The 13,556-nt window shown below is 45.6% G+C and overlaps 1 protein-coding gene across 3 annotated transcripts in view; it reads left to right on the top strand.

Moving 5' to 3' along the window:
* The first annotated feature begins 745 nt into the window (after positions 1-745).
* The window catches only part of CELSR1 (cadherin EGF LAG seven-pass G-type receptor 1), a 184,023-nt gene continuing 171,212 nt past the window's right edge, over positions 746-13,556 (top strand). For all 3 annotated transcript variants that reach the window (XM_077338234.1, XM_077338233.1, XM_077338232.1), the window contains exon 1: positions 746-4,433. In XM_077338234.1, the coding sequence (XP_077194349.1) occupies positions 833-4,433 (3,601 nt within the window). In that variant the 5' untranslated portion in view covers positions 746-832. The remainder of the gene's footprint in view (positions 4,434-13,556) is intronic.

Below are 13,556 nucleotides of genomic sequence, written 5' to 3'. Positions count from 1 at the left end.
CTGGAGCTCTCCGAGGCTGCCTCTCGCCTGGCTGGGTGACTCCGAGCGGCTACGCCCCCCCCTCCCTTGCCGCTGTCCCCCGCACGTCCTGGCAGGGCACTCTGCCTCGGGCCCCGGCCCCGTCTGCTGCGGAGCCCACTGAGCGTTCCCCGGGCAGCGGCAGCCGCGCGCGCACCTTCACGGCGGCGGAGCGATCCCTGAAAGAGCCGGGGGCGAGTGAGCGAGCGAAGGCGCCGGCGCGGCGGATCAAGCGCCGTGCGAGCGAAAGTTTAGGCAGGCGAGGCGCTCGCTCGTCGCACAACTTTCCGGCCGCCGCGGGGACCGCTCGGCCAGCTGCTGCAGAGGCGTGTTTCCACCTCCTCGGGACACGTTCAGGACGGCGCTTGAGGCGGGCGCGAAGGAGCCGGCTTGCCGAGGAGAAGGAAGGCTGCGGGGAGAGGGCGAAAAGCCAGCCCCGTGCCTGGTGGGCGAAAGCAGCGGCGAACCGAAGCCGTCGGATTCCTGCCAACCTCTGCCACGCCGCCGCCGCCGCCGCCGCTCGGGTCGCGCCATCGCGAGAGGCTGAATGGAGGGCAGCTCGGGCAGCGGCCGTCAAGGGTGACTGAGCGGCAGGTCGGCTTGGGCGGCAGGAGCCATCTTGAAGGGCCCGCTGAAGCTGCAAGGTGGGCAGCCAGCGACAAGTTGGCGTTTGGAGGCGCGCGCCTGGGATCCTCGCTGGGGAACCGTGCGCCCCGCCCGCCCCGCGCCCCCCAGCCGCTCATGGACGAGGCCGGATGATCCGCTCCGGCGGGTGGATGGACTGTGTCGCCCTCGGGCCTCGTAAGCCTTGGAGATGCTGCTCCGCTGGCCGCTGGCCGCCTGGCTGGCGGGGCTGGTGGCGATGGTGGTGCCCGCCCCGGCCTGGGAGCTGCGCCTCGCCGGCGGCGGCAGCGGCGGCGGCCCCGGCGACCTGTTGCTGGACCTCTCGCTGGGGCCGGAGTGGCGCTGCGCGCTGGACCAGACCCGGACGGCCCGCCAGCTGAGGGACGCCGTCGAGGTGACGGGCGACGGGCTGCTGCTGCTGCGGACCACCGCGAAGCCCCTGGCGTGCGCTTCGTGGGCGCGCAACCCGCTGCCGCTCCACTTGCGCCTGGTGCCCTCCTCCGCCGCCGGCGGCGCCCTCCTCTCGCTTCGCTTGGCGGCTTACTTGCACGGCCCCGGCTGCCCGAGCGCGGCCCCTGGACGGACACTGTCTCACCTCGCCGTCTTCCCGGTCAGGCACCTGCCCTCCCTGCTTTGCCCCTCGAACTCCCGGAAGAGCGACGGGGGGCGTCTGTTTTCCGTCCTGGCTGCCTTGACTAGTTTCCCCCAGTGTCGGTGCCCCGACGGCCTCTCCCTGGCCTGCAGGGACGGGAGGGAAGGGTGCCCCCAGCCCCCAGGGGGATACCACCTGCAGCTTCTTTGCCACCTAAAGAGGACCCGAGGGGACATCCTGGTAGAGCTGGGACCAGCAAGGCAGCAAGCGGCTGGAGAAAGACAGGAGAAATTGAGGTTGGGGAGAAACTGGGATGGTCCATTTGGGGCTGGGGGTGAAGCCATCTGGAAGTCTCAGCATCCGGGTGTCCGGAGGTTGAGGAGTGTGAACAACCCCCCACAGTTCAAGCTGCCCAATTATCAAGTGTCAATTGCTGAGAACCAGCCTTCTGGCACCAGGGTCATCACGCTGGAAGCCCTTGACCCTGATGAAGGGGAGGCAGGCCGACTGACATATTCCATGGAGGCATTCTTTGACAAGCGGTCTGATGATTACTTCTCCATTGACTCAAAGACCGGAGTCGTGGTCACCAGTCGTAGCCTGGACCGGGAGACCAAGGATACCCACGTGCTTCAAGTCACTGCAGTGGACCATGGCTCCCCGCGGCAGCGATCGGCCACCACCTTCCTGACTGTGACTGTGAGCGACACCAACGATCATGGTCCGGTGTTTGAGCAGCCCGAATATCGTGAGAACATCCGAGAGAATCTTGAAGTGGGTTATGAAGTGCTGACTATCCGTGCCACTGATGAGGATGCTCCAGACAACGCAAACTTGCTCTATCGTATCCTGGAGCCCGGTGCTGGGGAGGGAGTCTTTGAGATTGATCCACACTCTGGCGTTGTGAGGACTTGTGCCCCTGTGGACCGAGAGGAGATTTCGGAATATCATCTTGTGGTGGAAGCCAATGACCAGGGCAAAGACCCGGGTCCTCGCAGTGCCACGGTCACTGTACGTATCATGGTGGAAGATGAAAATGACAATTCTCCGCAGTTCAGTGAGAAACGCTACTTGGTGCAGATTCCGGAGGATACAGCAATAAACAGCCAGGTTCTGCAGGTTCAAGCCACTGACAGAGATCGGGGTGGCAATGCCCAGGTGCACTATAGTATTGTGAGTGGTAACCTCAAAGGCCAGTTTTACATCCATTCTTTTTCTGGCTCTATTGACTTGATAAACCCCCTGGACTATGAGACCATTAGGGAATATAACTTGAGGATAAAAGCCCAGGATGGGGGGAGGCCTCCACAAATCAATTCCAGCGGGATGGTCTCCATTCAGGTGTTGGATGTCAATGATAATGCCCCCATCTTTGTAAGCACCCCCTTTCAAGCCACAGTGCTAGAGAATGTCCCCCTGGGCTACTCCGTGTTGCACATCCAGGCCGTAGATGCTGACTCTGGGGATAATGCCCACCTGGAATATAAGCTCATTGAGCTATCTCATCTTTCTCCAGTGCCCCCAAGTGGGAGCACCGGATTCCCCTTCCAGATCAACAACAGTACTGGGTGGATTACAGTATCGGTGGAGCTCGACCGGGAGACTGTGGAGAACTACCATTTTGGGGTGGAAGCCAGAGACCACGGAGTGCCTGTCATGAGTTCTTCAGCCAGTGTGTCTATTACGGTTCTCGATGTCAATGATAACAGCCCCATGTTTACAGAAAAGGTTTATCAGCTCAGGCTTAATGAAGATGCAGGGGTAGGCAGCAGCGTCTTGACTCTGACGGCAGTGGACCGAGATGTCAACAGTGTGGTGACTTATCAAATCACTAGTGGCAACACAAGGAACCGCTTTGCTATCACTAGTCAGAGCGCAGGCGGGCTGATCACCCTGTCTCTGCCCCTGGATTACAAACAAGAGAGGCAGTATGTGTTAACGGTCATGGCTTCAGACGGAACTCTCTTTGACACCGTACAGGTCTTCATCAATGTCACAGATGCCAACACACACCGGCCAGTTTTCCAGAGTTCCCACTACACAGTGAGTGTTAGTGAAGACAAGCCCATTGGAACATCCATTGTAACCATCAGTGCCACTGACGAGGATACTGGGGAGAATTCTAGGATCACTTACGTCCTGGAGGACAACATCCCTCAGTTCCGTATTGATCCAGACATGGGCACAATTACCACATTGATGGAATTAGACTATGAGGACCAGGCTGCTTATACTTTGGCCATCACAGCCCATGACAATGGAATCCCTCAGAAATCTGATACCACCTATGTGGAGATCCTTATCCTGGATGCAAATGACAATGCTCCCCGATTCCTTCGTGACCGTTACCAGGGTGCTGTTTTTGAGGATGTGCCACTTTCTACCAGTGTCCTGCAGGTGTCTGCTACTGATCGTGACTCGGGCCAAAATGGTCGCCTCCTTTATACCTTCCAGGGTGGTGATGATGGTGATGGAGATTTCTACATTGAGGCCACGTCAGGTGTGATACGGACACTGCGTAAGCTGGATCGTGAAAATGTGGCTGTTTACAGCTTGCGGGCTTTTGCTGTGGACAGGGGAGTCCCATCCCTCAAAGCCTCTGTGGATATCCAGGTTACAGTGCTAGATATCAATGATAACCCACCTGTTTTTGAGCAGGATGAATTTGACATCTTTGTGAAGGAAAACAGCCCCGTTGGTTCCATTGTGACACGTATCAGTGCTATAGACCCAGATGAGGGAACTAATGCACAAATCATGTATCAGATTGTGGAGGGGAACATCCCAGAAGTCTTTCAGCTTGACCTCCTTAATGGGGACCTCACAGCCCTGATGGATCTGGATTATGAAAGCCAAACAGAATACGTGATTGTGGTGCAAGCTACCTCAGCCCCTCTTGTTAGTCGAGCCACTGTGCACATACGTCTCCTAGATCAGAATGACAATGCTCCTGTGCTACAAGACTTCCAGATCCTTTTCAACAATTATGTCACCAATAAGTCCAATAGTTTCCCTTCTGGAGTGATTGGCAAGATCCCTGCTCATGATCCTGATGTGTCTGACAAACTTAACTACACTTTCATCAGGGGCAATGAATTAAACCTGCTGCTTTTGGACTCTTCTACTGGAGAGCTCAAGCTAAGCCGGGATCTGGACAACAACAGACCTTTGGAAGCTATCATGGAAGTCTCTGTTTCAGGTAAGCAAATATATATTTTATTTTGGTGGCAATAGGAATGAGTGAGAATTTTGTAACTGGCCTATTATATTAGCATATCCAAATGTATACTCTGTGAGCCATGCTTTTTAATTTCCTGAGAAGGTGATTTGCTTTGAAAAAAAATTTTGGAGGAGAGCCATGGAAACTGTGCTTTGCTCTGGCATGAACTTGACTGTGGAATTTAACCTAAGTTGTGCTCCATGGAAATATTTTGTGAAACAACAGAAATTAACCTACATGTTTTTATATTCCTTAACTGCTTGATAGCTGTGGAAGTCTAAATTATTTGAAAGTGAGAATGTCCTTACAGTTAATAAGTTGGATTTTTCAAAGCTAACCATCACTTTCAAGGCTAGGCTGAAATAATTTTAAAATTAAAAGTAAGAGGAAGTTTCTCTGATTTTCCTGTCAATAGAGAAATCTCTATATCAGTACAACCATTCAAGTGTATATTTATTTACATACCTTTATTTATGTTGTTGATGTGCAGCATGAGTATCTGAAAAATGTGTGCAACTGAAATCAATTTTGCATTCTGAGTAGAGTAAATCTGCAGATTTGTAGAATGTTCATCCATATGTTTATTACTACTAGCAGTACTGGGCAGGGTCCCTCCCTGCTTAGGCGTTCTGCCGGACACCTGGCCAGTAGTACCTGGGCAGTGGTAGGGGTTGTTTCTGGATATGGATGGGGGGGGGGAGGTGCTGGGATGTCTTTGTTAGTGTCTTATTATAGTTTTATTATTATATTTTGCTGGTTTTTATACTGAGTGTGAACTGCCACGAGCTAGTCAATCCTGGAACAATGGTTAACAAAAAGTGATAGATAGATAGATAGATAGATAGATAGATAGATAGATAGATAGATAGATAGATAGATAGATAGATAGATAGATAGATAGATAGATAGATAGATAGATAGATAGATAGATAGATAGATAGATAGATAGATAGATTATGAGCGCAGTTTCTCTGGCAAGATTACAGTGCAATCCTAAACCCATTGAAGTCCATCGAAGGTAATGGACATAGCAGGGTGTAACTCTGTTTAGGATGATTGTTAGCACCATTTGAATATAATTCCCCATTTTTTCCAGATTCATCTTAGTAAAAGGGCAATACTCCCAAGGCTATATAACATTCTTCTAAATCAGGGGTAGTCAACCTGTGGTCCTCCAGATGTTCATGGACTACATGAGCCCCTGCCAGCTGGCAGGGGCTCATGGGAATTGTAGTCCATGAACATCTGGAGGACCACAGGTTGACTACCCCTGTTCTAGATGATTTTAAAATGGCACATTCTAAACAGAAATTAATCTAAATGCATTCATAGTATTAATGAGACTTGATGCTATCATTAGGAATTAACTGGTGCTTGCAAGAATAGAGTTGAGTCCAAAGTAAGGTGACCAGATTGTCCCACTTTTGGAGGGACATCTGGGGGTACCTGGCAAATTGTACTTATGTTGAAATTTAAAAATATATAATACTATTTTTGCGTTCTATGCGTTCTATGAAACTTTTTGTTGCTCCATATAAACCAAATTTTTAATCAAGAACCCCCCCGGTCAATGGTGTCCCACTTTACCAATGTTAAAATCTGGTCACCTTAGTCCAAAGTGGAAAAAAAGACAGAATGAGTATTCATATTTATAATTAAGTGGTTCTCTGAAGATATTAGACTCTGAGAGACAAATTCTGAAGCCCCGATTTTCATGATCTGAGCACACATAAAGGGAGATTTGGACTTCTGATAAACTTTGTCACCATTTTGTATGAATAGGGAAATGACCAGAAACCCTAATTTCTAAGGGTATTATAATATTTGCATGAACCAAACCTGTAAAATACATGTGTTGTCCTCTTTCAAGAGGATTGTGGGTAGTGTGTTCTCCCATTACCAAAATTAGTCACTAGTGTACCCCAAAACAAGACAAAAACATATAATCCAGTTCAGTGGCATTTAATGTTTGGAGGGGATGAAAAGTTAAACATCTTTCTGTATCTTTAATTTCATGTTCCTAACACTTTCATGTTGAAACCAGTGGGCTTAACTTTCTGGCAAATTTATTTTGGCATCAACTGCAGCACCAACTGCTTCATTGGATACTTTGTTTCAGATGTTTTTATCAGTTTGGGAATATCATTTAAAATTATTTTTACTAGTCCTGACCAGTTGAGTTTAAGTACTGTTTTATTGTTCTTAGCTAATGAATATGGGCATACAATTAATTTTAAAATGACATAAACTTGGTGGGGGGGGTACCAAAGAATACTGTACTTCTGATGACCAGGGGCTGAGGACAATTGATGTCTTTTTGCTCTGCTTATGGACTTTGCAGATTTCACTGGCTTCTGTCAGGACAGAGCAGTGGACTTAACGGTACCTTCCTGTGTGGAACTACTATTGTCTAAGCTTGTTGGTTTCAGTGACTTTAAACTAGTGTAATTCTGTATAGGGCTGGACTGCAAATGGTTGGACTCAGAAAGCAGGTGTTTGGCATTTTTTTTGTAGAATTTATTCTACAGTACCTTTAAAAGCAGTGTGCAAAGCCACACAAATATCCTAGATGAAATTAAGAAGCAGATCTCAGTCAAAGCTATAGATTATTAAAAGCACAGATCAACAGGAGAGGCTTCAGTGAGTACCCAAGTGAGCAATCATAGGCATGTCTGTTCAGTGAAAGAAAGGTTCCTTAGCAGCTTAAAAATAGCACAGAGCAAATCTGAAAGGGGAGGAGATTGCATGATTTACGTGCTACAATCAAGGTGTTTGTTTATAGGAGTCCATATTCTAGAGTTGGTGAATATTTTGTTGTGTTAATAAGTTATGGTGTCCTTAGATTATTTAAGTGGCTTTGATTCAATGTTGGCAAGTTGTAAATTGTTCCAATAAGTATTTTGGATAACCTGTTAAACCCATCCTGGAAAAAGACTTATTCATTATATATTTATATACTGTCCTCCCCGGAGGCTCCTTATACTGGGCTTCCTCTGCACTGTTTTGTTTTTAAAATCCGTTAAAGTATAGCTCATACTGTGCATCAATAATGCAGTGGCTTGCCTTCTGTGGACTCCGTCTGCCGTCTTTATGGCAGGCCTCTTGAGCAGCTGTGACTCTTCATGACCTTTGCAGACCCATTGTGAGTGGTATCTTGTTAGTGATGCTTTTCACTCTTGGTAACCTTTTCACTTTTGTGAGAAGCAACTTCAGTGTGTGTAGTGACATTTTAGAAGGTGATTCTTCTATGACTGTTTTGTGCAGCAAAGGCACTCAAATTAGCCTGATTTCCTCAGCATCTCATTAGGACATAAAACTTTGCAAGTGAGTGGTCACAGAATGTGATCAAGGGCATGTTGCAGTAGTGATTCCCATCACATTTGCAGCAGCACAGAAAAAGTGGTGCTAGTCCCCATGACTGAAATTATTACCATGTTTCATTTGGCAATCAACTTAGATTTCATGCAGAACTTTAGAAGCAACTATTTGTGGTTAGCATATAATTGCTACTTCCACTTTTCTTCCAGAAATAATACACTAGTTGTTTGATTTTCAAGGCTTGTCATGGCTTGCCTAATACCTTCGGTCATCCTCGATTTTACTCATCTGTTAAAGAACTCAGCTCCTTATCTAACATCATAAGATAAAGAACTAACAGACAGGGCAGTAAAGGTCAGGTAGAGATTTCTTGAAAGTTTTGTCTCTTCACTGCAGTAATTGTGCATATTTCAGTGGTATCACAATATGTACTGACACCCAAAGAAAGTTAGGCACACCGAAATCCAAAGACTTTGTAAGCAAGGCAAGACTTTGTAATCCAAAGACTTGGTAAGAATTGGATTTATGTGTTAAAGACTCATTGATTCTTCTGGATGGTGCCCTATTGATGTAAAGATGAAACAACATACCAAGGCAAAATAAAGCCAACTTCAAATATGGAAACATTTCTGCAGAAAGCCTTCACATGTAAGAAGTAATATGCAACCTATGTTCATTTGTGAAAAATGCAAGAATACGTAAAGTAGATGTGTACGTATGCTGGAAAAACAGTCTCAACTACATTTTCATAGTAGAAACTGAGTTTTCAGAACAATCCTAAACAGAATTACACATCTCTAAATCTATTGAAGTTAATGGATTTAGCAAGGCGTAATTGTGCCTGGGATTGTATTACATGTGAAATACACATATATTTGCAAGTTCTATTTATTGGTCCTTTTTCAGGATCAGAAAAGTCATCAGATGCTTCACCAAGTATAGCTGCTTTTAAAGGCCCTCCTAATCTCTGCAGAGTACTGATTATATCAGTGAACTCAGGTATTCTGCATCAATCTTTGAGCATATTTAAATACTTCACAGCAAGTCTTGGACCATTGGGTACTTAGTGCAGCAACATAATTTTTTTTTTGTACTTATGGCAACCCCATAGGTTTTCAAGGCAAGAGACATGCAGAGATGGCTTGACATTTCCTGGCTCTGCATCCCAACCCTGGTACTCCTTGGCAGTCAGTCTCTCATCCAATACTAGCCAGGGTTGATCTTGCTTAGCGTCTGAGATCTGAGAAGATCAGGTTAGGCTGGGCTACCTTGGTCAGGGCTGCCCCTACTTGATATCTCACTGTAAACTGTAAGTGTCAAGTTAATATGGCAAGAAAATGTTAAACTTTAGCATAAGCATAATTGTAGCCCAGTTAATGAAATGTAAGGGTGTTGGCGGATGGAATTATTCTGGGGGGTTGGCAAAAGCTTAATAACATGGGTGAGGCTTTCATTGGCTATTGGATCTGAAGCATTGTTAAGCTGTAACTTGCCCAAGACTAAAAAAGTAGAGAAATATCAAAAGTTTTTCATTACAAAAAGAGCTTACATATACCCACAATTATTCTAGTAATTAATATGTAGTTAATTTAGGAAGAAGTCATAGAAAGACAGGCACAGCTGGAGCTAAAGTAACTGATTAAAAATTGCAAGTCATTGAGGTATTCTTTTATTACAACATTTTGCTTCAGGGTCCTTGATTTCAAGGGCTGTGAATAACCATTTTGTGAGAGAGACCAAGCAGCTGCCGCCTGAAATGTGTGACAGGTCTAGTGAAGTTTTGGAAAATGTTACTGGGAGTGATAAAATGTTAAGCATAATATTGCCACCTGATTCTCTGGGTTTGCATTTTGAATTATGCATAGAGCATACAAATGATTGGTTGACCTGATTTTAAATCTATGAGGATGATTTACACTCTGGAAAGCTTGAAGTACATCAAATGAAAAGGAACGGATATGAGATATCTCTAAATCGGCCAGAAAAACCCAGGATTAGATCATTCGTGCAAGGAGCTTTGATGTGGCAGGACAGGCTTGCCTGCACTGGAGGAGGGTTCCGCTATTAGCACAACAGATTAATAGAATGCATCCCAATAGTTCCAAGAAACCAGCCATGGAGGATTAAATCCCAAGAATTGCAGGCAGAGTAGAACACAGACTGATATATAACATCAATAAAACTAGTTTCATTCTCTTTTCCTGCTTTACAGGAAATAGATTCACATACATCTCATACCAAGGTCTCGTGATAAATTCAACACTTTCCTAATCTATAGTAGGTGTTTTTTCTTTTTTAAAAAATGCGTAAAAACTCCTGTTGTGATGAAAGCCACCGCAGCTGAATTGCAGGGTTATAGTTCATCATGCCGAATGAGAGATGATAGCAAGTTAGCACAAGCACTGTCTTAATCTGCTGCAGTGGTACAGACTCACAATAAATGCTAGAACGGTGAATGACACTGAAGACTCTGCAACAGTCGCTTTGCTTGAACAAATGGAACTTAAATTTGTTGCTTGAACAAATGGAACCTAAAGAAATCTCATGGATGTGCCTTGGAAAAAGGGGGCAGTAAGAAAAAGTGGACTGGTGGGCTAGTAAAAATACATATGGCTGATAACATTTTGCACACTTTCATTCAAGGCTGAGAGATAGGCCAAGGAGCATTGCATTAGCTCACTCAACTCTCTTTGTGCTATAGTGTCAAGCTCAATATTGTCTGTTCTGACTAGCAGTAGCTCTCCATCATTTCAGGTGGATGCCTTCCATGCTACTTGCTGTCTGATCTTCTATGGGAGATAGCAAAGATTGAGCATGTGGCCTCCTTTATGCAAAGTCAGTGCTCTGCCACTGAGCCATGATGCCTCCTTGATTCTATTGCTAGCTTTGGGCTCTTTTGCTATGATAAATTCTTCTCCTTCCATGAGTGGATGCACTTTGTCTTATGCCTCCCCTGTAAAACTCATTCCTAGCTCATTTCAACACTGCCTGTCTTTATGCCTGGAACCTTTGGGTCAATCTGTCTCCAGTTATATAGCATTCTTCATATCATCTGTTCTACAAAATAAATCTAGTACAACTTTAAGGATCAAGGTTCATGGATTTTAGGAAGTGGGCATGGAACTGGGAGAGCCAAAAGTACAAGAGCTGCGTAACAATCTTCATGGAGCATTAATTTATTGTTTATCTATGTTATTTATAGTTCATCTTCCTCACAGTGACTCAAAGCAGACTACACATAATAAGTCAGTACAGTCAACAAAATAGGATATTCAGTAACCAAATGCATTAGGACAGTGGTCCCCAACCTTTCTATTACCAGGGACTGGTCAACACTTGACAATTTTACTGAGGCCCGGGGGGGTGTAATGTTTTGCTGAGGGACGTCGCTGCCGCCTGAGCCCCTGCTCCACTTGCTTTCCCGCCGGTGCCCCTGACTTCCCGCCGTCCGCTGGGGGGCGCTGCCAGCAGCAGCTGCGCAGTGCCACACTGAGGGGGAGCCCCAGCCATGGCAGCTGCTGGAGAGCACCAAAGGTGAGCCAGCGGCAGAGTGGCAGGGCAGCCCCCAAGGCAGCAGCCAGGGAGGAGGATGAGAAGGAGCTGCGGCCCGGTACTGACTGATCTACGGACCGGTCCCGGTCTCCGGACCGGGGGTTGGGGACCACTGCATTAGGATATTAGAAGTCTGGAACTATCAGAAAGAAACAGTAGTCTGGTCTCAATGGTATGAATATACCATATACACCAATATAGGATGGGGGAGACTTGTCTTGGCAGTAGTCTGTGCTGTAAAGAATGGGCGGTATAAAAATCCAAATAAATAAATTTAAAAAAAAGGATCTAGAAGACTTTGTAGACCATACATTGAACATGTGTCAGCAGTTTGACTCAGTGGCTAAAAAGGCAAATGGGATTTTGGGCTGTATCAAATGGAGCATCATGTCGAGACCAGGAGAGGTGATGGTACCGCTTTACTCTGCTCTGGTTCGCCCTCACTTAGAGTACTGTGTTCAGTTATGGGCACCACAGTTGAAGAGGGATGTAGACAAACTGGAGTGTGTCTAGAGGAGGGCAACAAAGATGGTGAAGGGTTTGGAGACCGACATATGAAGAAAGGTTGGGGAAGCTTGGTCTGTTTAGCCTGGAGAGGAGACAACTGAAAGGGGATCTGATAACCATCTTCAGGTATTTAAAAGGTTGCTGTGTAGAGGATGGAACACAGTTGTTCTCTCTTGCCCCGAAGGGACAGACCAGAACCAATGGGATGAAATTAATTCAAAAGAAATTCCATCTAAATATCTGGAAGAAGTTCCTGACAGTTAGAGTGGTTTCTAAGTGGAACAGGCTTCCTCAGGAGGTGGTGGGTTCTCCATCATTGGAAATTTTTAAACAGAGGCTGAATAGCCATCTAACGGAGAAGTTGATTCTGTGAAGGCTCAAGGGGGTGGCAGGTTACAGTGGATGAGCGATAGGGTTGTGAGTGTCCTGCATATTGCAGGGGGTTGGACTAGATGACCCAGGAGGTCCCTTCCAGCTCTGTGATTCCATGAATCTAGCTGTCCAGGTTAGATGTACCAAGGTACAGGGCAGTCTTACATGTCAGGCTGAGTTGGTAGAAAGCCTTTTTTTGCAGCTGCATTAACTTGCTTCTCTAGTGATAAACTGGATTCAGTATGATCCCAAGACTTTTAACTGAGTCAGCAAGTGTCAGTTGAACTCCACTGAAAGTGTGGAGAACAATGCCTTCCCAATGCTTTCCCAACCAGCATTACCTCTGTCTTTTTAGGGTTTAGTTTGAGTTTGTTCACTTTTAGGCAGTTAACCATCATGGCCAGGAAGCAATTCAGGACTTCTACCACCTAACTGGGAGATTTAAATAAGGATATATAGAGTAGAGTATCACCAGAATATTGATGACAACATGGCTCCTTCAATCTTAACTTCAGTTATTGCCATTTCTAGCAAATGGTTATCACAAGCCTGTTGAATATGATGAGATGTCTTAAGTGAGTGTGTACTGTATCACTGGAATTAAGTTCAAGTTTACTTAAGTAGCCCATTATAGTTATAGGCTCATGTCCCGTGCAGGTGCTGAAGACTCATTGGGTTGGAGTTATGCAGAGTAACCAGTTCTTCTGTGACTGACATTTCTGCCTCATTTTGCAGGAACTTGTTTCTGTATTCCACTGTAACTTTGTTGCTCAGGAAAGAAAGGTCTAGCTTCGGGTGTCAACAAAGAGAGGATTAAGACATGAACGATTTGGTAGCCTCATCCCTGTCACTAGGGAAATAAATTTCTTAAGTGTGGAACACTATTGCCGTGATATCCCTGCAGGCCATCCAATTATCAGATTATCCTGCACTCTTCAATACTTGATATATTTTACTCTGATCATGCATATCCTGTTCTGATATCATAGTTGGATAATGATGTACTTAGACAAAAGGAGCCATCATAAACCATGTAGTAAAATTCTCCAAACCAAATACAAAATTCCAGAATATAAAAGGTTTCTTTGGCTGGTATAAATATTAATTTACGGATAATCTGAGGCAAAAATTGAGACAGTGGTTTAAAATATATTTTGTTTGAAAGATAGTTTCCTGCCTCTACCATTTAGGCCTCTGTGGAAATGTATCGTTGCATCCAGTTATTTTCCTTCCAATAAGTTAGGGATTTTGCTTTTCTGAATGATTTCTGCATTAGAGCAAGATTACTCAATTCAGAGCATGGGGAATATTACATTTGCATAAGATCAAACAGCCTTGCAATGTATGGAAGAT

Source organism: Paroedura picta, chromosome 5 (genome assembly GCF_049243985.1).
Source record: "Paroedura picta isolate Pp20150507F chromosome 5, Ppicta_v3.0, whole genome shotgun sequence".
NCBI lineage: Eukaryota > Metazoa > Chordata > Lepidosauria > Squamata > Gekkonidae > Paroedura > Paroedura picta.
This window is presented reverse-complemented; position numbering and strand designations above follow the sequence as displayed.